This window comes from Sorex araneus, chromosome 1, assembly GCF_027595985.1.
Source record: "Sorex araneus isolate mSorAra2 chromosome 1, mSorAra2.pri, whole genome shotgun sequence".
Classification (NCBI taxonomy): Eukaryota; Metazoa; Chordata; class Mammalia; order Eulipotyphla; family Soricidae; genus Sorex; species Sorex araneus.
This window is the reverse complement of record NC_073302.1, coordinates 246,086,448-246,113,120: the sequence shown is the minus strand read 5'-3', so window position 1 is coordinate 246,113,120 and position 26,673 is coordinate 246,086,448. Positions and strand designations below refer to the sequence as shown.

Genomic DNA, 26,673 nt, shown 5'->3' with positions numbered 1-26,673 from the left:
AAGGATGGGCATGATGTGAGAGTATAGACACATTGATTTCTTCTTTTTCTTATTTTGCTTTTTGGGTCACAGTTGGATCTGCACTCAGGAACTACTCCTGGCGGTGCTTGGGGGACAATATGGAATGCTGGGGATTGAACCCGGGTAGACTGTGTGCAAGGCAAATGAACTATGCGCTGTACTGTCGCTCCACCCCTGACACTGGCTGCTAAAGGGTACCTAAGGAGACAGTTTCTTTGGCTGGAGACGTTTAAACAAAGACCTGAAGGACTGAGTCACAGGGATATTGGGGCCAGAGTCCCCAGCTGAGAAACAGTACAAAGGCAAGAGGTGAGGTCTCATTCTTCCTTGTAGGATAAATACAAGTGGGGTGTCTGGAGAGGAAAACAAAGCCTTCTTGCCCCATGTGAATATAGGCCCTTTCTGGAAGGCAACATGGGTCCAATGGAGAGTTTAAAAAAAGCATCTTTTAACAACTAGGAACAATTAGAAAGCAAAGAGATGAGATGTGGGGAGTCAGGGAAATGGGGCGGGTATCTCCTGGGTGGGGGAGGAAGGTGTTTTCTGTGGTGGTGTGGTGTGGGTGAGAACGGTAAGTAAGAGGGGTCCCAGGGAGGGAAAGGAGAAGCAAGAGCCTTGACAGCTGAGGTGCTGAGGAGGCGGCTGGCAGCATTTCCCCACTGGTAGGTGGGAGAGGCAGGTGGGAGCCCAAGGCACAGCTGTGTGTTCTCTGAGGAGAGTGCTCCTCAGGGCTTCCTGGCGGGATGGTACACTTTGTCAGAGAAGAAAGCTAAAGGGAGCCCAGAGGATCAGGGATCACTGAAAATCTCTTAGAAGTTAATAGAATTTCAGAAACGATAATGAGCCACGGGGGGAATCTGGGGCTCATTTTTTCCCTGTCTAAATTCTGAAATCATAGAAATTCCAATTTGTGTTAAATATCTTTGGCCCTTAGGAGAGATTTTATTTATTTTTATTAAAATTTTTAAAAAAAATCTTATATCTATTTTGTTTTGGGGTCACCTCCCAAGATGCTCAGGGGTTACTTCTGATTCTGCACTCGTGAATTACTTTTGGCGGTGCTCAGAGGACCATATGGGATGCCAGGGATGGAACCTGGGTCAACCGTATGCAAGGTAAGCACCCTACCTGGTGTACTATTGCTCTGGGCTCTTTAAGAAAGATTTCAGATCACCTTTCTGAGCCTCTGTTTCCTTTTTTGTTGTTGTTGTTGTTGTTGTTTTTCGGCCACATGTGGAGTGCTCAGGACTTAGTCTTGGCTCTGTGCTCAAGGATCCCTCCTGGTAGGGTTCAGGGCCAATATGCTAGGATCAAACCCAGGTCAGCCATGTCCAAGGCTGTACTTTACTCACTGTAATATCTCTCCACTTCCTCCTCCATTTCCTTAGTGCCATAATGCTACCCACGGGACCTGTGGCATTTTGGTAGAGTGATGCTTGGACAGCCTGCTTTGGTATAAGGTTAGCATGGCTGGGGCTTTTTCACAAGGAGCTCTGAACTTCAGTGACTCACAATTCAAGCTGGGCAAGGTTCTCCTGCTTCTGGTTTCACTACACTAGGTGTTTCTTAGTGGGAAAGTTGACACAAAATGAAGATGGAGGGGAACTTTCAAATGATCATGGGACATTAAACCAAATGGAGACTTACTGATGTTGACACTGTGTGAAGCATGTGAAGACAAGCCTGGCTTTGAGACCGAGAGTTAAGACTCAGGGCTCTGTGCGTGGAGTGTCAAATGATGGGCAGGGTGCTGGAAGTAAATGAGTTCACACCCTGAAGTAGTCTGGGAGATTCCTTGGCGATGGCTACAAACTGAACACGAAGGGATGGATGCCACTTATCTGTTAGAAATGGTACTTTGATGCACAGAAAGCTCAGTCTGTCTAGGCTTGAAATTGCTGGAGAAGCACAGTGGACAGGGGTGGGGGGTGGGGGACTATGAAGAATTGGTCACTTGGTGTTTTACTTTTGGGGCCATACCAGTGGCGCTCAGAGCTTACTCCTGGCTCTGTGCTCAGGGATCACTAGGTGGGACTTGGGGAACCCTATGTGATACTGGAGATCAACTTTGTGTTGGCCCCATGCAAGGCAAACACCCTACCCACTGTACTATCACTCTGGCCTGAGAATTGATCATTTGTCTGATACCAAATTTCGTCCTTCAACTAGAACTCTTACATGGGGTGTGTATATATATATATATATATATATATATATCAGTAGAATGTCTTGAAGGGCCTTAATTTTCTAATTAAAAATTATTAGGGACAAACTATTATGTATGACAAACTCCCTTGGAGACTCAGTGATAACTATAGTGTCCTTGCTAAGATATCAGGGAACGTAACTTAGTGAGGCATCTACATTCCAGAGGGAGCAGACACAGAAGACAAACATAGCATCCTAGGTGTAAGAGTTGTGTCTTGAGCACCTGAACATCTGTGCCCTCTCAGAGTTGGGGGTGCCCTGCAGTGTGAGTGTTGGTGAGAGACAGGGCTCTCCTACTGCAGACACTGAAGGTAGAGGGTGAGTCCTTCTCTCTCCCTACCTCCTAGCATCAATGAAGACAAGTGATCCAATCTTAGCAGGTCCCTAATTCTTCCCAGACACGCTTGCTTTAGTTATCCATTGAACATGCCAACACACGTTATCCTGGGTTTGGACTCTCAAGTCTTGGGGTGGGTATGGCAGCATTCATACAATGGACATGGCAAGTCACTTGGCTTCTCCATGCTTTAATTTCTTTTGTTTCTTCACATGGTTATGAAGCATTGTGAGACAGGTGATATGCGTAAAAGTAACTAGCCCTCCTAAAGCAATTACACTAAGAATCAGTTCAAGGGCAAACGTTGGTATTGGGGATTAGAAGAAGGTTGTGTCCTGGCTCAGTGAGAAAAAAAGTATCACAGATGTCTGCCATAGGGATTATTATGATTTGGGGGTTTTGTTGTATTTGTTAGTTTGTGTTTTGGGCCACACCCAGAAGGGCATACTCCTGGCTTCTGTGCTCAGGGATCATTCCTGATGGTTTTTAGAGAACCATATGCAGTACTTGGGGTTGAATCCAGGTTGGCTGCATGCTGACAAGGCCTCTACCCTCTCACTATCTCTTCTACCTCCATTATGGTTTCTGTGGCAGTTGGATCCTATACAGTAATCCTCAATTATCCATGGATTATAATACCCCCTATTCTTAGGGTGCCTAAAAATATACAGCACTGAACAGTCTATATATTTTCTTTTCCTACACACATATGCTAAAATTTATAGATTAAGCATGTTGAGAGTAACAACAGTTACTACTAGTAAAATTACTATAGCACTGTATAACTGTCATCCCATTGTTCATCGATTTGCTCAAGCAGGCACCAGTAACGTCTCCATTGTGAGACTTGTTGTTACTGTTTTTGGCATATTGGATACACCATGGGGAGCTTGCTAGGCCTGCTGTGTGGGTGAGATACTTTCGGTAGTTTGCCGGGCTCTCAGAGAGGGATAGAAGAATAGAACCCGAACCCGGGTTGGCTACGAGCAAGGCAAACTACCCGCTGTGCTATCACTCCAGTCCATTAGTAAAATAATAGAGCTAAAGCGATAAAATAATAGAAATTCTATGAAGGTGATCTCTCTCAAAGTAACTTGTTTTATGCAAATTTTTATACTGGGGGTAACCCAGGGGAACTAAAACCATGGATAAGGATCACTGTCACTGTCACTGTCATCCCATTGCTCATTGATTTGCTAAAGCAGGCACCAGTAAGCCTCCATTATGAGACTTGTTGTTACTGTTTTTGGCATATTGAATACATCATGGGTAGCTTGCCAGGCTCTGCTGTGCGGGTGAGATACTCTCGGTAGCTTGTCGGGCTCTCTGAGTGGGGTGGAGGAATTGAATCTGGGTCTGCTGCATGCAAGTCAAATGTCCTACCCACTGTGCTTTCACTCCAGACCCATTACTGCAACCTGAAAGCTATTCCGTATGGTAGATTTGACATCTTAAATTGAATTTCCTGATGGCTTGGGCTCTTGGTTCAAGCTCTCTTCTCCCCGCTAGAAAAAAACTGGCAACATTTTTGATGGACAAATCTTGACAGCTCAACCTCAAATGTCTTCAGCGTCTGATCAAGAGATAATTTGCCCCAAGTATTGCATTAATATTTACTTCTTGGATGCTAATAAACCTAGAGGTTTTTCTGTGTGGTTTCCATGGCTGCCCTCCCCACTACATCTCTTGCTCAGTCTGTCGTGAATTCCCTGCTTCCTTGTCCTTCCTCGCCACCCCACCTCATCCTGCCCATCATATCCAAAGCACAAGCCTTCTTGAGACTGCACTCTGCATCCATCAGGCTAAGTATTAAATCAGGAAGACAAGCTAGAACCCCCACTGTCCTGGCAGGCACAAGTTGGAGAACGAGCCTTTTGCCTACTTCCATCAGTCAATGATGAGATGCAAAAGTGGAGTCAGACTCGGTGGAAAAGCAAGAGGGGGGTCTCACCTTTATGCTTCTGAATAACCCCTTTGATGCTTTCCTTGTTGCTTTCATAACTTTTTGTTAACCTAAAAAGAAAGCGAATTCTCTTTAAAATCCGAGACTCACTCATGTTCCCCACCATGCTAGACAGTGTCAGATGTGCTGAGGTCTACTGAGTTTTTTTTTTTTAATTGAATCACCATGAGATAGAGCATTACACAATGTTCATGATTACCTTTCAGTCATACAATGTTCCAACACCCACCCCTTCACCAGTGTAATTTTCCAGTACCAGTCTCCCCAGTTTCCCTCCCACCCCTTCAGGTCATCCCCCATTCCAGCATGCCTCCACGTCAGGCACCTCGATTCTCTCTCTCTCTCTCTCTCTCTCTCTCTGTCTCTGTCTCTGTCTCTGTCTCTCCCTCTCACTTTAGGCATTATGGTTTGTGATACAGAAGCTGAACGGTTATCATGGATATCCCTTTACCTTCTTTCAACACTTTGGACCACATCTGGCAGTGTTCAGGGCTGGGTTCTGCTCTACGCTCGGAACCAATCCTGTTCAAGTTGGGGGACCATATGGGATGCTGGGAGCCCTGGACAGCCGGCTATAAGGCAAGTGTCCTACCCACTGTACTATCTTCCAGCCCATCACTGGTTCTTATCATTTATTCATGTTATTTATTTTGGGGGAGGGGTGTTGAGGACTGTAGCTGGCAGTGCATGGGGGTTATTGCTGGCTCTGTGCTGTGATGTGATGGTGATGGTGGTTATTGCATGGGGGTTATTGCTGGCTCTGTGCCGTGAGTGTCCTGTGATGGTGCAGAGGGGACCGGTAGGGATCTGAAACAAGCGTGGCTGCATGCTAGGCAAGATCCTTAACCCCTGTACTATCTCTCTGACTCCATGACATGACTAACTTCTCAATTCTTGGTCCGGATTCTTTGCCGAGAGCATCAGCCTTTATCCCTCCTCGGCAGCAGAGGTTTTCTGTTTGTTCTCAGTGGCCACCGTGCAGCTCAGACCTGGCTCTTCTCGGCCCCTTCATTTTATGTGTGAGCGCTGAATGGCCTGGAAACTGTTGCCTGAGCTCCCATGCCTCGTGCTAGAGCAGGAGTGGCCAGGCTGAGGCCTGTCCAGTTGTCTGAGGGTGGACAGGCAGAGGTGTGCAGAGGTGTGTGAGGGCAACCCGCTTTGGCCCCAAAGGCCTTTTGGGAAGGTCCTTCCCTCTTTTGGTGGAGTTGTAACTCTCTGGCACCTCAGTGGCAGACTCTGAGTCCCAAAGTCCTGGACCCCTGAAGCGACAGCAGTGGGTGCTCAGAGGGTCTCTGGGGAGCACAGTCAGGGGTGGACAGGTTTAACTTCTGATGGAAGGGGACAGGAGGCCCTGGATTGGGCTAACATACCCAGCGACAGGCAGATGTTTTTGCTGCTGAGGATCTGAAAGCTTGGGTGCTCTTTGGGTTAGACCTTATGTGTTTGGTTTGGGTTTTGAGGGCACACCTGGAGGTACTCGGGTTACTCCTGGCTCCATGCTGGGGGCAGGATGGAGTCCTCCTGGAGGTACTCAGGGGACCACGTGTTGCTGGAGATCAAATCCTGGCCTCCTGCAATGCCAAGCCAGCATTTTGATTTCTCTCTGAATCTCCACTCTGTGTTTTCAGTCTTTTCCCTTCCTAGAGGAGGCCCGAGACTGCCTGGACCCAAAACAGAGGCTCTGCTGTCCATCTTGGAGCCTGAATTCTGAGACAACTTTGGCTTCCCAAGGAGCCTGTGCAGGGCACTGTGTCCTCAGCTGCCTTGGGGAGGGGGGCAGGCCATGGCCCTGGCTTGTTTTATGAAAACAGGGAACGCCAATGCTCTGGGCTCTGTGGCCCAGGGCCCACATCCCTCACAGGGCTCGGGCTGGCTTGTGGCCAACCAGAAAATGTGGTGCCAAGAATGGGTCTGCAAAGCAGCTCCTCCCCAGCCTGCCCCAGTCTGGGTCAGCTGTGCTTACAGGTCAGGAACCCTTACATTGGGTGTCTTTCCCTTCAGGGAGCTCAGGAAAGGGTTGGCAACCTGGGTGAAGCCGGGAAGTTTCTTGGGCAGATGCACACGATCCTGTCTTCCCACAGCATCTCCTCTCTTCAAAGGCCCCAGGGCTGTTTTTGATTTTTTCCCATTAAAATTTCTTATTTTATTAAATTACTTTGACTTACAAAATTATTCATAGTTGAATTTTAGGCATGCCATGGTCCAACACTGACCTCACCACCAATGTCAACTTCCCTCCACCACTGTCCCCAGATCCCCTTTGTCCCCGATTCCACCTGCCACCTTGACAGGCATTTTTGTAAATTTGGTTGCTGAAGCTTGGGCCTCTTGTGGTTTGGATCTTTGGCTCTACGACTGTTCTGCATTACCCAATGTACCCAAGGCCCCTTGACCCCTGTGCACTGCGGCTCTTCATCTGTTTCTTCTCCCTCCTCCTCCACTAGATTTCATAGGCCCTTGTTCAGAGTCTTATTCCCCAACACTTTCCCTCTCTCACTGACCACGGGGGAACCGGCCCCTGCCTGGGCTGGTTGGTTTCCTTGTTCTGGGTGTTGGCAGCCAGACTAACAGGGGCCCTCTGCACCCCCATCCACTACTACTTTTTTGACTCGGGCCTGCCTGCCCCCCGGCCTCACAAGGCTCTCTGCTGGCTCAGTCATCTACGTTACCCCTCTGCAGCCACTCGTTCCCCGCAACCCCCTGCCCTTGGGCCAGTCCTTCCTGGAGTCACTTACAGAAAACCCAGTTTCTTTCGGACTTGGGGTTCCAGATTATCAATCATGGAGATGTCGACGTTCCCGTCCAGCTCCTTGTGCTCCTTCATCTCGTAGATAATGTCCGCCAGTTCGGAATGGTAGTCCTTCCAAAGCTGCAAAGGACCACAGGATGAAACAGCTCCAGAAAATGAGAAGTCTTTGACAGCTACTCTTTCGACTCCCAATGATTCCAGGGGAGTTATCCAACAGGTTATTAAAACAACAACAACAACAACAACAACAACAACAACAACAACAACAACAACAACAACAACAGCAACAAAAAATGCATACAGGAAAGAGTAGTGTGGCTGACAGATTTGTTCTTAAGAACAGTTCTATCAGCATTAGCCACTCATTTCCCAGTTTCCCCAAGGTGGGTGGTTAGTTTTATTTATTTTAGCAGTAGCACACTAAGAAATTAAAAAAAATTTTTTTTTGAGTTTTTGGGTCACATCTGGCAATGCTCAGGGGTTACTCCTGGTTCTGCACTTAGGAATTACTCCTGGTGGTGCTCAGGGGACCATATGGGATTGATTTTGGGGATCAGATTCAACCAGGGTCAGCTGCATGCAAAGCAAACCCACTTTTCACTGTATTATCGCTCCAGCTCCTACCAAGAATTTTTTTTCTTTTTGGGTCACACTTGGCGATGCTCAGGGGTTACTCCTGGCTCTGCACTCAGGAATTGCTCCTGGCGGAGCTCAGGAGACCATATGGGATGCTGGGAATCAAACCAAGGTTGGCCGCATGCAAGGCAAACGCCCTACCCACGATGCTATCACTCCAGCCCCAAGAAATTTTATTACCTTGTTTTCCCAAATAGAATATAAAATTACTGCTATGTTTTAATACCTAATAAACTACTTTTCTTCTTTTGTTTTTTTTTTTGTGTAGTTATTTTGGATTTTGGGCCACACCCCACTGTGCTCAGGGATAACTCCTGGCGAGCGTGGGGAACCATATGGGGTACTGGGAATCAAACCTGGGTGAGCTGCATGTAAGGCAAATGCCTTTAGATTTCAACTGAAACATCTCTCTAAAATACCCGTATTTTCTTTCCTGTCTTAGGATATTTAGTACAGTAAGTCTAATTTCAAATAACTTTTTTCTGCCTTTGATGGGATATCTCAATATTTGAGAAGCAACATAACACACTATGAAAAGCAAGAAGCTTCCAAGCTTATGAACACAAGAACAAAACAGGGCTGAGGAGATGCTGGAAAGGGCTGAGTGCGTGCATTGCATGCTGGAGGCCTGGGTTGGACTCAACACCATCTGCCTCTCCAGCACCACCGGGGCTGAGCCCCCACGAGTGGAGAGCCAACCCCAAGTCAGGTCTGGTCTTCAAACCAAAGAAAACAAAATCAAAAAATCCCCACAACCTCCCAAATACCTAGATTTCCTTTCATTTCTCTTTTCCTCTGTAAGTTCAGCAGACACTGCCTGCTCCGTTGTGAGTTCCAGGGATATAAGATTGCATGCACACTTGGACTGTAGTTAATACCTATAATCCTGAGAGAGTTTCTGCGCTGTGGGGAAGAGAATGCCTCCGAATGTTTCCACCCAAATCAATGGGTGTTGTAAATCTGAGACAAGCTCATATAGGAAATGAGAGGCAGCAGGCCTTATTAGGCAAACAAACAAACCAGCAAACAAAACTCATACAGGGGCCAGGAAGATAGTACTGACTGCCAGATATGACCCCCAAACACAGAGAAAAAAGTAAAACAAAAATATTCATGCAGCGCATATATAAAGTACATAAAGCCATAATAAACATTTCATTAAAAAAAAACTGAGCCAGGGGCTGGAGCAATAGCACAGTGGGTAGGGCATTTGCCTTGTATGCAGCCGACCCAGGTTCGATTCCTAGCATACCATATAGTCCCGAGAACCACCAGGGGTCATTCCTGAGTGCAGAGCCAGGAGTCATCCCTGTGCATTGCTGGGTATGACCCAAAAGCAAAAAACAAAACAAAACAAAAAAAAAGCCCCCAAAAAACCAAAAACCAAAACCAAAAACAAAAAACCAAAAAAACACCAAAAAACAGAAAGCAAAAAAACTGAGCCAGACTGTCCATGAAACACTTATTCAGAAGATTCTGGAAGATTCTGGATCTTCATCTCTCTCATCTTGTCCTTCTGGGTCCCGCAGAAGGAAGGGCATATCGCAGCCATGTCCCCAGACTGTGAACTAAGCTTTTGCCCCACGTCGGCTAAGGGGGGAAATATCCTTCCTCCTTGGTTTTTCTTCTCTCTGGGGGGAAGCGGCATGGTGTACGCCATCTTATGGACATTTAAACAGGTATGAACTTGGTGGCGCAGGGAAAAAAAAAGTGTTTTGAACTTGAAACAGCAGGACGCTTGGGCAGTCTCAGGCTGGGGCTGGTACCGGCTCCGGCTCGCACTCCGCCGAGATTCGAACCCGGTGGCCATGCGTGTTTGCACGGCCGCTTTGCTGCCGAACGACCAAGATCCAGAGCCAGCTAGAGTACTTCTGAACCCTGCAAGTGCTCGCAGCCATGTCCCCAGAATGTGAACTAAGCTTTTGCTTTATGCTGCCCCAGGAAGGAAAATGATGAAATTTCCCACTTAAATCTCCATGTACTTAATTACTAAAACACAGAAATCCTAAACTGCGGGGCTGCTACTGCGGCTGCATGACCTTATACCTCTTAGGGCCGTATTTTGGGGGGATAAACTCCAAGAAGAATAGTGAGTTCTGTGTTGAAACTCAAACAACAATAGTGAGTTTTGGGTTGAAATATGGAATGTAATCAAGGTTAAAAAAAAATGAAGTGAATTTTATCAGTTATGCAGGTGGGGGTGGGGGGTGGGGGAGTGGGAGGTGTACTGGTTTTTTTTTTTTTGGTGGTGGAATATGGGCACTGGTGAAGGGACGGGTGTTTGAGCATTGTATAACTGAGACATAAGCCTGAGAACTTTGTAACTTTCCACGTGGTGATTCAATAAAATAAATTAAAAAAAAAAAGAAGGAAGGGCATGTTGATTATCCGGTTCTGGGTCCCTTCGGAGGCTTGAAGGCTCTGAAGGTTGTCACAGGCCTACAGATTCAGGTCCATGCTCCACAGCTTGGCAGGGTGGAATTTTCCTGCACTGCACAGACTGTGGTCTCAAGTTTTCTTCCTTGCCTTGTCCTGGTTTCCAGAGAATTCGTCGACTCTCTAGTAATTTCTGGTCAAGGTGATGTGAAGGATAAAAGTCCAGGCACTGCCTAACCTTGCTATTCCTTGGCTCCCAGGGTTCCGGCTACTCTGCTTCCCCTCTCCAGCTTCCAGAAACTTCTATTTTGGCAGGGGCAGACTCCACTCTCCAGTGCTTGGAGGTTATTCTGGGTGGTATTTGGGGAGCTCAAACTCAAGGCTACCACATGCCACGCCTCCTATCCGTCCCTCTGAGACACCTCCCTGGCCCCAGAGACTTCTTGTGTTTGTTTAATATATCATGCCAATTGTTCCTAGTGAGGAGAGCGTAATGACAAATAAGAAGCTGTGCAGAATGAGAATTATGAAACTGTAATGGAAATTAAGAAAGTGTAATGGATACTGGGAAACTGAAACTGACCCCCTAAGTTAAACCAGAGAAGGGAGGAAGAAAAAAGCATTCCTTTTATGACCCCAATCGACCGAGTTAAGGGCCCACCAGCCCACCAGATTTATGGGAGCACACTGGGCCCGGCAGATTGATGGGAGTGTACTGGAGATGGTACTTGAAAGCTGCACCAAAAACGGGCAAGATATACTGTTGCTGACTGTTTTACTTTTGAGCACCTGAAAGCCGTACTATGTGGGAATGATGCATTGATCGTTTTTCTTTTACTTCTTACCTCTGTATCCCCTATTTCACTGATAAGGATGTATGTAGATTGTAGCCCACCTTTAGAGGATAAAAGAGAGGTCCTCACAGCAAATGGGGCTCCAAGTCTCTTTTTCTTCTGACTTGGGATCCTCAGTGGTGAGTTTATTTCTTTTTTTTGGTGGGGGTGCCACATCCAGCAATGCTCAAGGGTTACTCCTGGCTCATGCACTCAGGAATTACTCCTGGCAGTGCTCAGGGATGCTGAGCATCCTATGGGATGCTGGGAATCAAACCAGGACCGGCCGAGTGCAAGGCAAACGCCCTACCCACTGTGCTATCGCTCCAGCCCCTCAGCGCTGTGTTTCTAATAAACTCATAATCCTCACCTGAGCTGTCTCTCTCTGTTCATTCACGGTGCGTGCCAGCACAACAGAGAGTATGTCTGTTCCATTTTTTTCAGAAGACAAGTTTATTTTTACACAGTTTCTCCCACAAATAACTTACCTTCACATCTACATGAGGGCTGCATTGGTTTGCTTGCTCTGCTGTCTGTACATACTCTTAGGGTTCTGCTTCATTAGCTTCTCCCCCCAGCAAATGGCTGAATTTGTCTTTTTCCTGACCCTTTTTTAATTTAAAGTGAATCATTGAAACCTGCCTCTGTTTTAAGAAAAGCCTCCCCTCCCCCCAGGGCTGGGGTGACAATAGAGTGACACTTCTGAGACCAGGTTGGTATCAAGATATTTTCTTTGCCCTGGGGGTTTCCTTGTTCCACACTAAGAGCCATGTGGTCTCAAGTGATTTTTGTTTGTTTAGTTTTGGTTTTGAGACATTCCTGGATCTGTGCTCAGGGATCACTCCTTGTGGGGTTTGATGGGGTGCTGGAGATTAAAGGCGAGGCAAACACTCTACCTGCTGTACCATCTCTCTAGCCCCAACTTCTTTCTCTTTTGGATGAGGGGCACTCCCAGGGCCCCCAGTCCTAAAGTTTTTTCTTTTTTTTTCACATTTTGGGTCACACCTGGCGATGCTAAGGGGTTACTCCTCGCTCTGCACTCAGGAATTACTCCTGGCGGTGCTCAGAGGACCATATGGGATGCTGGGAATCAAACCCGGGTCGGCTGTGTGCAAGGCAAACGCCCTACCCGCTGTGCTATTGCTCCAGCCCCAGTCCTAAGGTTCTTATTCAACTCACATCATCATCAATGTTATAGTCCTCGGTGTTCTCATTTTCCGGAGACTCTTTGGGCTCCTCTTTGTGATCCTCAACTGTCTCTGTAACATCTTCCTTCTCTTTTATTTCTGGAAAGCACAGAAAAATGAAGGATGTTTGGGAAAGGAAACAGAACAAAACACAAACAGAGATATTTACAAAAACCAAGTAGATTGAGGCCATATGGGATGTCAAGGATCGAACCCAGGTCAGCTTCATGGAAGGCAAATGCCCTACTTGCTCTATCATTGCTCTGGCCCCACATAGATTTATTCTAAGCCTCATTTCCTTTGGAAATCCTGAGACGTATTCTTGTCTTCCACTACTTTTGTCAAAAACATGCCCGTGCTCAGAAAGGCCTGTGGCTCAGCATTGCTAATGAAAGCTTCGGAGAGGAATCCTCAGTCCAGGCAGCAGTGAAAAGCCTCCAGGGGCTAGAGAGTTAGTACAGTGGGTAAGGCTCTGCTCTGGCTGCATCAGTTTTTTTTTTTTTTTAATTGAATCACCATGAGGTGCAGTTACAGACTTACAAACTTTCGTGTTTATATTTCTGTCATATAATGATTGAGTACCCATCCCTCCACCAGTGCCCATTTTCCACCACCGATGATCCCGTATCCCTCCCACCACCCCTACCCTATCCCCCCCACCCCGCCTCTGTGTCAGGGCATTCCCTTTTGCTCTCTCTACTTCTGGGTGTTGTGGTTTGCAATAGAGGCATTGAGTGGCTTTCATGTTTGGTCTAAATGTCCCAGGGTTAATCCTTGCCACTGCATCTGATCCCGAGAGCCACTAAGAGGGACTTCTGAGTGCTGGGTCAGGAGTAAACCCTGAGCATCACTCTGTGTGTGTGTGTGTGTGTGTGTATAAATTAACTACCCCCACCATACACACACACACACACACACACACACACACACATACACCATGAAAGGTTCATAAGAAGCCTCTTTGCTTCAGTGAGAGCTTTTTGTAAGGTCAGTCACAGCCTCTGAGTCTCCGGCCAGGAGAGGAGTTTGGTAGCCTTTAGGGCTGCTGGGACGCAGTCTGAGTGGAGGAATTATGATTACTCATTGGGCCTCAGCTCCTGGGAAAGGTGCAAATCTCAGGTGAGGGTTCACATGTAATAACGGGCATGGCCTGGGGAAATGGCAGGGGCCGCTGTTGCCCCTCCCCACCCCAGGATAGCACCCCCTGCAGGTTTGAAGATAAACTAAACACACACTGTTGTCTCAGGACTGCCAGAATGCAGCTCATTTCCCTTCCCTACCATGCCTTTGGGTTGGAGCGATTGCACAGCGGGTAGGGCATTTGCCTTGCATGTGGCCAACACAGGTTTGATTCCTCTGTCCCTCTTAGAGAGCCCGTCAAGCTACCGAGAGTATTCCGCCCACACGGCAGAGCCTGGCAAGCTACCCGTGGCATATTCGATATGCCAAAAACAGTCACAACAAGTCTCACAATGGAGACGTTACTTGTGCCCGTTCAAACAAATCGATGAACAACGGGACGACAGTGCTACAGTGCCACCATGCCTTTGTGGGTGAAGGAGGAAGGTGCTTTGTTAATTCCACATGTTTTTTGGTTTGTGTACTTTTTCGTGAAGTAGCTTTATTTTGAGAAATTTGGGGGGTGGAAGAGATATACAAGTTCAGGCGGGAACGTGGCTTCTCCAGAGGAGAGTCAGTCTAGAGAAAACTTCCCAAGCGAGCTGTAGGTGGCTCGTCAGATGGAGAATGTGCTGATTGCCACATTTCCCCCACTTATTCCCAATGTTTGGATTTAGGAAAAAGACTTAAGGTCCTTTGTTCCTTAGGACAGAAGACTGGAGTATTAGCAGCAGGCCCCAGAGAGCACCCTCACATCTTAGGGTGCTAAGTGGGACTCTGTGTTCTAAGAAGCCTCCTCCCAGGCCTGCTCATACCTGCCCGAGGCAAGAGACCTTGTCAGCCAGATCCCCAAAACTGCCAAATTGTCTGCTCTGGAAACCCCCAAGAGCAGCTTTGGAAACCAGTCAGGTAAACTGGTCGGAACCTGCAGGGATTCAGGGGAGCATGGGCAGCCTGGGGAGGGGGCGCAAAGGCCCTGGAAGAACAGGGGCGGGAGGAGGCAGACACGAGGAACACAGCCCCTCGAGGCTGGTGTTGTGAATTGGACACAGGACTGCCCTGACTGGAGAGCAAAGTCTGGCTCCAGACAGCGAGTGTCGCCACTTCCACACCCGCATCTCGAGTGGCTCTATTGAATAATCGCTAGTGAAAATTGGTGGGGAGGTGGAGATTTGGATCACACCTGGCTATGCTCAGCATTCATTCCTGGTGGAGCTCGGTAGATCATAGGTGGTGCCGGGGATTGAAGCATGGTCAGCAGCATGTAAGGCAAGTGCCTTAACTCCTGGACTATCTATTTAGCCCATATCTAGTCACTTCACTGTCACTGTCACTGTCATCCTGTTGTTCATCGATTTGCTCGAGCGGGCACCAGTAACGTCTCCATTGTGAGACTTGTTGTTACTGTTTTTGGCAAATCAAATACGCCATGGGGAGCTTACCAGGCTCTTCCGTGGGGGCAAGATACTCTCAATAGCTTGCCAGGCTCTCCGAAAGGGGTGGAGGAATCGAACCTGGGTTGGCCATGTGCTCTACCCGCTGCGCTATCGCTTTAGCCATATCTAGTAACCTAATTTTTTTTAATCGAATCACAGTGAGATACACAGCTACAATATTGTTCATGGGTGGGTTTCAGTCATAAATTGTTCCAACACTCGTCCCTTCACCAGTGTACATTTCCCACCACCATTGTCCCCAGTATCTAGTAATTCGTAAGTGGGGGTGCGGGGGAGGGGGGAGAATCAATGTTTATCAAGGAGAGAAGGTGACTTGGCACCCAGAGACTCAACAGCAGCTCTCAGAAGTATCCAATTCAGGGAAGTAAATTAACCTTATTAGCATCAATGACATTGTCTGTGAGGAGTTAAGGCAAGCACAAAAATATGCAGCCACAGCATCCTAATTGGGACTGGATGAGAAAGGAAAGCGTGATTCCTAATTAACCTTGCCCAGGGGGTGTCTGGCAGCCTCCCCCTTCATTCTAGTGAGATTTCCATCTTCATCTTCCCAAGTCTCTCTGTCTGTGGGAAGATTGGGGTGGAAGCGGGGGTTCAGCAGCCCAGCTGGAGTGTTGGCCCCTCCCCTGGAGCCTGCGCCCGTCCCCATAGTCCCTGCATGTCCCCCAGCCTCTCTACTCTCGAGGGCCCTTCAGGGGGCTCTGGGGTCAAGGAGCAGTGCTGTCGGAGTGATGCCTAATTGAGGGTTCCCTGAAGCACTGTGTGTCCCCCCGCCTCCCCCCACTGCCTCCCAATTTGGTAAAAGTATCTGAATTCTTTCCCTTCCTCTCCAGGCCCAGCCCTAGCCCCTCAAGTGTTTAGTTTTATTTTTTTCCTCCTGAGTTTGGGTCAGAAGAGCAACCAGAGAAAAGCAAGGAAGAGAAAAATCAAGCGGCCAGCCAGGACCCAGTTTCAATACCCGAGCAGTTTATTCCCGCTGATAAACCAATGCTCAGAGGAGACTTGGACCCTGACATTGTGCATTTCCTGTTATCTGCCACAGCAGGTAACACAACAACTGCTCTGGGTGTGAGGCCATCAGCTCCTGTGAACTCAGTGAGTCCCCGGATCACTGGCCACAGCTGCCTGTTAAAGACGCAGGGCCTGAAACCTCTGGAACTCTGTTTCTCAGGCTAGCCCCCTGGTTCAGGAGAGAACTCAGACAGAAACAGGTGGGGGAAGGGTGTGTGCCCAGGAGTGCTTGTAAGTCCTTTTATAGTCTTAACTGGACCAACTTATCTGGATCTGCCCACCCAGGCACCCTTCCAGCCTTGGACCCTCTGTAGGGGTTAGGGACGTTGGCGTTGAGGGTGTCTGACTCACCTTGTTTCTCTTGGGTCTCTCCTGACAAATCAGTGGCAATATCCTCTGAAAGACAGTGGGAGAGATTAACAATAGCAGGTAGTAGGGTGAACTGCTCTGAACATCTCAAGTCCATGTATAAATCACCTTCTGTGTAACTGGGGCATCGTGGGGGGAGATCACGTGTTTGGGATAAGAGATTTCTGTGCTTTTGGGCAGTTTGAAGCCAGAAGTTTATGCTCAACAAGTAAGGAGTCTACCCCCGGCCCCCACCACTTGGATCCTATTTAATTTAGCCCCTAAACTTTAAGTCCTGAGAGGATATGTCTATCTCTTTTTTGGAGGGGGCGGTTTGGATCACACCTGCTCACTCCTGGCAGAGCTTGAAGGACCATGTGCAGTGCCTGGGGATCAAAATGAGGAGGGCCACGTGCAAGACAAGTGGCTTAACCCCTATACTATCTCTCTGGTCTGGTCATGTCTAGATTTATAGTAGATTGTGACTGTTTTTACGTCCTGCCCAGAATATAGTCTCATGCACAATAAATGCGGCAGTAAACAGTAAACACCATGGGATGAACTGAGTATGGGTCATCCATTCTCTTCCTAAGTCCAGTTGTAAATACTATTTCCTTTTTCAAAATGTAATTTTATTTCAACATTAGAAGCACTTGATCTTTGGGCTTCACACCAAGCCTAGAAGCAGTACATCCTAATCTGTAGTGGTCTAAAGGATGCTTTCTTTGGCCAAGGGTATGCTAATTCTGTAGCACATGTCACTGTGAGTTGTCATAAAATTCTAAAATGAAAACCCATATCTTTAGGGCCAGAGAGGTAATATAGTAAGTAGGGTGCTTGTTTTGCACACAACTTGGACTCACACCTTAGCACCCTGTATGTTCTCCCGAGCCCTTCCAGGAGTGATCCATGACATAGAGCCAGAAGTAAACCCTGAGCACTGTCAGGTATGACCCCAAACAAACACACAAAACAAACAAAATAACCATACCTTTAGAGGAAGACTTTATGACACTTAGAAGTACTTTGTAACTTGAAGACCATTTTACTGGTTTTATTTCTGTTAAAAGGCAAAAAAAAAGAAAAAAGTAGAAAAAAAAGGAAAAAGAAAAATGGTAGCTATTAATGATTTGATTTCTTTGTGTTTTAGAGGGTGTAGGGTCATATCCAGCAGTCCTCAGGTCCTACTCCTGACTCTGTGCTGAGGATCAGTCCCGGAGGGGTTCAGGGAAGCATGTGTGGTGCTTGGGGATCGAACCAGGGCAGGACAAGCCCAGAGTGAGCGCCTTCACCCCTGTACTAGACATGAGATATGGATTGTTTTTCAGGCACCTATTCAGTTCTGTAAAGACACTTAGTGGCAAACTCTCACTTGATAGACATAAGCTGGGCACTTAGAACTGAAGTCAGACTGACGTGACTAATTCTGCCAAGTAAGCTTAAAGGCCAGAGGATCATGAAGCAAATAAAAACACGATGATTCGCAGTGTACACAAAGGAGTGAATGAACAGGCTCTGGCGCCCCCTCCTCATACCCGCCTTCTCCTGACTCTTTTCTTTCTTCTACCCCCCTTCCATGCTTCCACTTTGCTACTTTACAAATAATCTCAGGTCATGGGCTCTCAGAATCCTTCCCCTGAATATTTAAACGAGGGCCCAGGTTTCCCCCAGGTGGACTGATTAGAAATATTCTGGTTCTTGACACTCCTTGGAGCCTATGTGCTGACAAGTGTCCCATGAGGTGCTTAAAGCAGGGGAACACTCGTGCTGCCTGGTCCCTGAATGACAGGCTGGTGTGGACCTACCCATGGTCACTCCATTCTCCCTCATGGCGTGTCCCACACTCCATAATGTGCCCTTGAACCACATCTGAGCTACCGACTTCTTCAGGCTTTGCTGGGGGCAGGAAGGTGGGATGCTGGGAAATCTCATTTACTGTTGCCATGACTACAGATGTGAAGTGAATCTTGGGATCTATCCTGGATCAGTTTCACTCAGGTTGGGTTTAAATGATTAATATTTGTGGGCCCACTGCTCAGGGTTGTCTCTCTCAGAGCCCCTGGTGAGGATCGTGGGAGCTTAACTGGGTGGAGGATTAAGATCCTCAGTGTACTCGTGACTAATTCTCTTTTGTGTATCCATCTCCTGGTCATACAGAAGTTCACGCCAACAACTGGAAGGTTCAGGTTGGTTCTGGGCCAGCCTCTCTGCATGCAGACACTAAGTTAGGTCCCCTTTGCTTTTCTCTGGGGATGATCTCAATCTGGCCTGGACACCAGTCTATAATCTCAGAAGTAAGTGTCTGTGTCCTTGAGGGAAAAAGGGCCCATGTTTATGGAGGAGAGATCTGGAAAGACGCATTGAGGAAAGAGGGTACAAAAAGGGAAACTGAGAAGAACCAATCAAGGAGAAAGTCACCTGGAAGTGGCACAAGATGGTCAGGGAAGTCCTTTGTGTTTTTAAAATACAAAAGGATCCTGGAAACAAGAAGACGGGTTGCTCTTCTACTAGAGGGGACAGCCCTGACCGGTCAGCTTTCTGAACCCCATACTTGTGTGACTTGTGCCAAATAAAATCTTACACTGCAGAGCTCATTGCTCTGTGTGGTCTTTCAGACACTGGACCCTAACAGTACTCAGGACTCTCTGCTCAAGGATCACTCTTGGCAACACTGGGGGACCATATCCAGTGTCAGGTATCCCAGTAGGGTAAGATGCAAGGCAAGCACCTTACCCACTGTCACTCAGATAGGTGTTTGGTTTGGTTTGTTGTTTTTGTTTTGGGACATGCCCAGTAGTGTACAGGGATTACTCCTTGCTCAGGAATCACTCCTGGCGGGGTTCAGGGGACAATATGGGATGCCAGGGATCGAATCGCGTGCATGAGAAGTGCCTTACTCACTATCTAGCTGACTCCTTGGGGTGAGGGAGGGGAGGTTGGAACGGAGAAAGCAGGAGCAACAGGGCTGGATGAGTTTTACTTCTTTACCCCAAAAAGCAGTTCCCATGACCCAGGAAGTTGTTCCTCTAATTAGCTCAATGCACCATCCTGGGTTCTTCCCATACTTAGAGGCTGTAAGATACTCCTCCCTCCCTCCCCCAACCTGCCCCATACCTGCTCCCAAGCCAGAGAGCCCTTGGAGATGGTCTGCAGGATGGAGATTCCCTCACCTAACTTACTGCTCTCATCCACCCATTCCGTCTGTGTGCCCTCTTCTTTCGAGTAGAGACCGTCTTTTGACTTCAGGGAGGATGAAGGCTCCTTCACGGCATTGAGCAAAGACTCCCTGAGAGATGTATTTCTGAAAGAAGGGGCAAAGAAGGGAGTCACCAAAGGTTTCAATAGGTGGGGTCCTGTTGGAATGCCTGGTCAGTTTTCAAACAAGGACCAGACTGGGGTGTAGCACTGTGGCCTGTGGAAAGTGAGGGCCCATGACTGACGTCCATCTCCCGCACCAGATTGTTCTTTCTGGAGGGTGGGTTTTATTTTGTTCCCCCTCACCTGACACTGTTCAGGGCTTACTCCTGGCTCTGTACTCATTGGTGTACATATTGGTGTACTGGATGGAAATACACCAATTGGAACATATTGGTGCTGTAGATGGAACCTGTGTTGAAAGCCGAATGCGTTCAAAGTCTCTGTGCCCTCCTGCTGACCCTACTCCCCATGTTTTGGGGTCATACCTGATAATGTTCAGGGTTTACTTCTTAGTCTGTGCCCAGAACAGACACCGGTAGTGTTCTGGTGACTATATACCAGCAGGGATGGAACCAGGCTCAGCTTGGCCATGTGCAAAACAAGCACCTTCCCCACTGCACTATCTCTCTGGCCCCAGTGACCACTCTTGGCCAGTTCTCAGTCTCCAGGAGTAACCTTCTCACTCCACTACCTACTAGGGCTGTGATGAGTCAAAACTGCCAGACCAACATGGGGGGAGGACACAGCAGGAAGTGGGGGGACATGGCAGGAAATGGTGGAATATGGCAGGAAGTGGTGGGACATGGCAGGAAGTGGTGGGACACTCCGGTTGTTTTCATCATCTCCGACATATGCCCAGGACCTTCCCTGCCATGCCCGTCATGTGGGCCCAGTTCCAGAGGAAGGACTGGGATGTAGCACCCCCTGGTCAAACCCTAGCTCCTGGCCTCTCTGAACCCAAGGCCTAGGGCCCGAAGATGAGCTATGGGCCAGATCCCAGGGGTGCGGATGGTTCTGGCTGTGTCTGGAGGGGCCTTTAGGTTCATTGTGTGGAAGTGCAGGAGCTGCCCTGGTCTTGAGGGGCAACTGGCACTCCCTGTTCCCACACAAACATGAATGTTAACACTTCTTGCCTAAAGGGGCTTGAGCGGGGTGGTGCAGGGCCTCTGAGTCCCGGAGGCCCAGACATGGATGCCCAAACACCAAGCCCAGAGCATGTGGACAGGCAGCCAGGGAAGCCCAGGGCCTCCTGGATGCCCACTGCTCACCCCAGCACCCTAGGAATAGGAACCCCCTCCACTGAACTCTGAGTGAAGGAGGGATCAGATGCTTGGATTTGGGATAATGCTCATACAGGAACTGATATTCTAGTTTCTGGCGTGCTGAGGTTTCCCTGCAGGGGCTTCCAAGCACAACCATGCAGGGAATAAGTGAGGGGGTCCACGAGCTCACCCTGTGCTGAGGGCTTGACAGCTCAGACGTCAGCATCAGCTCTCCCTGGGCCCTTGAGTTCTGGATTCAGGGCACTTGGAGCCCTAATCCTGGCACCCGCGCTTTCTGTTGTGAGTGACTGAGTGGCACAGGGATCTGTCTTGGGAGGCACTTTGTGTATGTATCTTCCAGGAGACCAACCACAACACACACGCACGCACACACCTCCCGAGCCTGACTCCTCTCACCCCTTCCTACCCTTGCCCCCCAACCCCCAATTTTGGGACGGCAAAGGCTCCTGAAGCAGCAGCATCAAGAATATCTGCCTCATAAAGCCCAGAAGAAAGCCTTACCTTAGGCCAAACTGAGGCAGTAAGTCCGATGAATGAGTGTCAAGATCTATAGGAGAGAAGAAACAGAAGACAACAATATTTTCCTCATGGAAAATATGTTGACAGTGTGAGGGTGGGGACTGAGGGGCCTAATTAGTGGACTTCTCCCATCTTACTTTGATCTGGTGTTGTCTCTCTTAAATGGCCTCCCTTAGAAATTGTGAGATTGAAATTTCTGTAAAATCAAGAGAGACCTCAAAAAAGAACTTTTGGAAACCAAGAGTTTGGAAATTGTAGTTTGTTATTTTGGGTGACCAGAGGGCTGTCGCCCTTTGTATTTCTCCATAGGCCTTGGGGGAAACCATCCTTTTATAGAAGTGAGGTGCTGAGAGTTGTTCGTACAAGCTCCTGTTTTGTTCAGGGCAATAGGAGTCTCTGAAATTGACTTGCATGCAGAATAGTGTGTGTGTGTGTGTGTGTGTGTGTGTGTGTGTGTGTGTGTGTGTGTGTGTTCAATGGGAGAATGGGCACAGATTCCTCTTACACCCTGGTTCATTGCATCTTGTCCTTTTGTTATGTCCATTTCTAAAGCAGGGAAAATGTTGTCAGGGGAGTGTAAACTACTCATCACAAGGCAAGAAGGGGAATAATGCAATGAAACCTAATATATGATATGTGTGACACGATAAGGTATGCTCTGGCTAACAGGCTTAAAATGCTACATGCCTGGCATAGCTCATAACACTTTACACAATACCTTTAATCCTGAAAGTCCTCCTGTCTATCTCTAAGGTAGGACTATTGTCACTACTAATTTACACTTAACAAAACCAAGACCCAGAGAAGTTAGGTGACCTGCCCAAGCTTGTACAACTAGTAAGTGTGAGAGAGCTGGCATTCAAACCTCAGCAGGCAGCGTTGGGGTTGGGGTGGGGAATTCATATAGGAGAGAGTCACATCTGCCACATGCAGACACAGGGCTTCTCAGGCCACTCCATCATGCCTGGGCCTGCCCTCTGAAGCACCCCTACTTGGCCATGGCATTCGCTCCTGCTGAGCTTTGAGGGAGCTCAGATCCTTCTCATTAGCGTGCTCTGCCACAAAGCTCTATCAATCACACCCTCAACAGGAGAGCTGGAAGCCTATATGTTATTTATAGAGCTCTCTTTCTAGGTGACAATTAACTCATAAAACCACTTAAAATAAATACAGGTATGTGTATGGCAGTGTGTATATATTGTATGTATATATTGCTCATATACATGTAAATATCCAAACATATGGACTTATGAAACAAATTTGATTTACTGAGTCTCTGCTCTATCATGGGTTAAGAGGACCCTCTACTTAGGCACTAAGGTTTAAAAGAAGGGATCAACGGAGTTTTATTTTGAAGATATATACATATAGGTTTTTTTTTTCTTTTTTGCTCACACCCGGCTATGCACAGGGATTACTCCTTGCCCTGAACTCAGGTATTACTCCTCGAGGTGCTTGGGGGACCATATGGGATTCTGAGAATCGAACCTGGGTCTGTCACATGCAAGGGAAATGCCCTACCCGCTGTGCTATTGCTTAAGCCCCTATACATATATAGTTTTATTTTTCTTTTTGGGCCACATCCAGTGGTGCTAAGAATTAACTCCTGGTTTTGCACTTAGGGATTACTCCTGATGGGTTTGGGGGACCATATGGGATGCCTGGGATTGAACCCAGGTGGGCCACACGCAAAGCAAGTGACCTACCTGCTGTACTATCTCTCTGATCCATATATAGCTTTTCTTTCTATGCACAAATAAATCTTGAGTCTTTAGAATTTTCTTGCAACCTGTTCTTAACTTTCTTCATGTCTTTTTTGTATTATATGCCTGATGCTTTGGGTTTCCACAGACCAAGACATATAATTCCATGTGGGTTTTTTTTGGCTTTTTTGGGTTACACCCAGCGATGCACAGGGGTTACTCCTGGCTCTGCAATCAGGAATTATTCCTGGCGGTGCTTGGGGGACCATATGGGATGCTGGGGATAGAACCTGGGTCATCTGCATGCAAGGCAAGTGCCTTACCGCTGTCCTACTGCTCCAGCCCCCTCCATTACTTCTAAAGGCATTTAAGCTTTTTGTTTGTTTGTTTTTGTTTTGGCGCCACACTGGCAGTTCTCAGGGCTTACTCCTGCCTAAGGGCCCAGAGAATCACTCCTGGCAGGACTTGGGGTACTGTTTCGGGTGCTAGGAATTGAACCCGGGTCTGCCAATGTGAGACAAGTTTTTTACCCACTGTACTATTGTTCCAGCCTAGGCATTTTAGCATTTTTTTTTTTACAGTTTTTTCAGTACCTCTCCAATTTTTGCTAGCAGGGATTTTATTTTCAAAGCTCTTGCTTTATACAGTTTTATTCACTTGACAGCATTGTATTTGTCCTACTCTAGTGGATAATATATTTACAAAGGTCTCATACATAGGGGGACATGTTAAGAATGCTTGATTCATACTGTGTAAGAGAAAGGGCCTGAATGCTATTTTTCAGCATTAGAATTACACTTGGTACTTGAACAGCAGGGATATTAGGCATCTGAAAGGGAGTTTAATGATGGAAGCACATAGAGTTTCACAGCGATTGAGGAATTACTTTGCCTATGTACCAACTGAACTTCTAGAGGGTAATAGGAATGAGGGAAATCATTTAATTTGATGGTGATGGACCAAAGGGGAAAACTCCTGCGTATACCCTCCCAGCTTTTAGGGTGTTAAAAAATAAGACTGATTTCCACATTCCAGCTGCCTTAGATGCTTGTAGTCAGTAACAGAATTGGAGTGAGGGAAATAGTCTTATTTTGCTTCTAGATCAACATCAAAATGATGCAGATGTAATGGATTTGTAATTTTCTGTACTGAGTTGACTGTGTCCATGCAGACATCACAGGAAGATACCAGGTGGGTCTGTATGTAAATGCACATTAGTCACTTTTAGCCATAGCATGAGGAGGCCAGGGACAAGAAAACCAACTTAGAGAAAAGTTCTCACCTACAGAAAAGGCAATGAAAACTTGCCATCCTGGGATGAAGGAAGTCACTCCTAGTCATAGATTCACTAGTGGGCTAAGAGGATGTTTCCCAGGGGCCAAGAGTGCACCTAGAGAAGCACAGTAGTGCCTGTAAAAATAGCAATAGGCTGTGGGGATGTAGTCTAGGAAATAATTAATAGGTTGTTGCTCAAATATGATTAAAAAGATGTCGATCAAATTGCAAATTTAAAAATTAACTATTAACTAAGTTAACTATTGCAACAATGACCAAAAAATCAGCAGCTGAGGTGGGTATGTGATTCAAGCAGTAGGAAATTCAAGCACTGAACAAATGTGAAACTTTGAGTTCAGCTCTTGGGACTGCATGGCTCTCCATGGCTCTCTAAACACCACCAGGTGTGCCCCCTAATAATAATAAAATCAGAAGCCAGTGGCCAAAGAGATGGTGCTTCCCTGCATGCTGCTGAACTGCACTCCAGTCCTGTTTTTGGCTTTCTGAGCACTGTCGGGAGTAAGCCCTGACCATAATCAGGTGTGGTCTCAAACCAAATAGCAACAAAATCAGAAACTATAACTAATAAGGAACTGACCAAAAATATGATACTCTGTAAATATAATACAAGACCACAATTAAAATGATTAGTGGAAAATGTAAGAATATGGAATGATAGTTCACATAGGTACATAGTATTTATATGTAACTACAACATATAAATAAAGGTGCCTGAAAAAGGGTGGAAAAAAAGTAAAGGGTGATTTTTTTATAAAGGGTGCACCCATGTCTGTGTTTGTATCTCTAATAAAGACTATATATAAAGATTTTTATGTAAGTCAACAGAGGTTATAATCAAAGTGCAAAAATGGTTATCATCTCTGGATGGTAATAAATTTTTCTCTTCTTTTTCTTATAGTTTCTCAAACATCCACAATAAACATGTCATGCATGTGAAACAAGGAAAAGAAAAGATATTAATGTGCACTGGAGAGAAGCCCAAAAGCCTGAGCACAGGGTTTGTATGTGGGAAGTCTGGATTTGATCCTTGGGTTTGATCCTCAGAGATCCTGAGATCAGAGCAGAGAGAAGCTCTGAGCATTGCCAGGTGTGGCCTTCAAATAAAACCCAAAAGTGTACAGAACAGGGGGTCTTTCTGTTCACTGTTTTAGGGGTTTCTTTTTAATAGACAGGTGCTCTGCTGGAGCGATAGCACAGCGGGTAGGGCGTTTGCCTTGCACACAGCCGACCCAGGTTCAATTCCTCTGTTCGTCTCAGAGAGCCCAGCAAGCTACCTAGAGTATCCCACCCGCATGGCAGAGCCTGGCAAACTACCCGTGGCAAATTCGATATGCCAAAACAGTAACAACAAGTCTCACAACGAGGACGTTACTGGTGCCTGCTTGAGGAAATCGATGAACAACGGGATGACAGCGCCGACAGACAGGTGCTTTATGTCCCCTGGGACTGGAACATGTCAGTGGAACTTGCTTACTGCTCAGGCCTCAGGCCTGCTGCCTGTCAGCACCATGGACAGCAGCTCCCCCCCCCCCCCCCTTTTTTTTTTGTAAAGCTTTGGCTCTATCTCAGGTTTGGACTTTTGTCCCAAGTTTTGCTGTGAATGGAAAGGAGAAATTTTCTACCCATTTTATACCTGAAAGACTGGTGAAAATGAAAATGGAAGAAATATTTTGCAGTCTGCCAAGATAGGAGTAAAGTCATTCTTTCTAACAGCAACATTTCTATCTATCTCCATACCTAGAATGGCACCACAATATGATCCAGCAGAGCACGTGGTCAGCAGCCAGTACTCACCCGTGTCCTCATAGATGTTTTCATACCCATAATCCTCTTCCACTTCCTGGTTCCTGTCCTTCCACGAGGATGTTCTTTCTCGAACATTCACTTCATCATATGCATACGTCTTTTCTAAGAGATAGTTAGTCTCCTCCAGAGGCAAATATTGCTGGACATACTCATATGTATTGGACTCAGAGTCCTTTGGGGAAATGGTCTTTTTGAAAGCTGGCTGTTCTGCTGACTTCTTATTTTCGAGCTTTTCCTTAGGTCCTTGTTCCTTGGATGTTGAGTGCTGTGTGGGCATTTGTTCATTGCTGAGAGAGGAAGGATCATACTCCTCATAAACATCCGACATGCTGGGGAAGAATCAAGCAGACACACCCTCACGTTGCCGGCAAAGTCACTCCATCATCCTGGTAACCAAGAAAGTAATCAAGTCCTGTGAGCCAGTCATTGCCCATGATGTAGCACTCTCACTCTACTTGGTTCACTCCTTTTGTTTAGTGTCTTTGGGGTGCAGATAAGCACTTGAGGATCCTTGAAAAGGCACATAAAAGGGGGGACTCAGGCCTTCCATTTCAGGGCCTCTCTGGAGGCAAATACTGACCTAACCTGAGGAGGACATAACTGGTGTTTTAGAGGGGCCATGC

General features: G+C 47.1%; 1 protein-coding gene across 1 annotated transcript in view; it reads left to right on the top strand.

Moving 5' to 3' along the window:
- Positions 1-1,076: 1,076 nt before the first annotated feature.
- Positions 1,077-26,673, top strand: part of CBY2 (chibby family member 2) — a 105,233-nt gene continuing 79,636 nt past the window's right edge. The window contains exon 1 of the mRNA XM_055121320.1: positions 1,077-1,136. Coding sequence (XP_054977295.1) covers positions 1,101-1,136 — 36 coding nt within the window. The 5' untranslated portion in view covers positions 1,077-1,100. The remainder of the gene's footprint in view (positions 1,137-26,673) is intronic.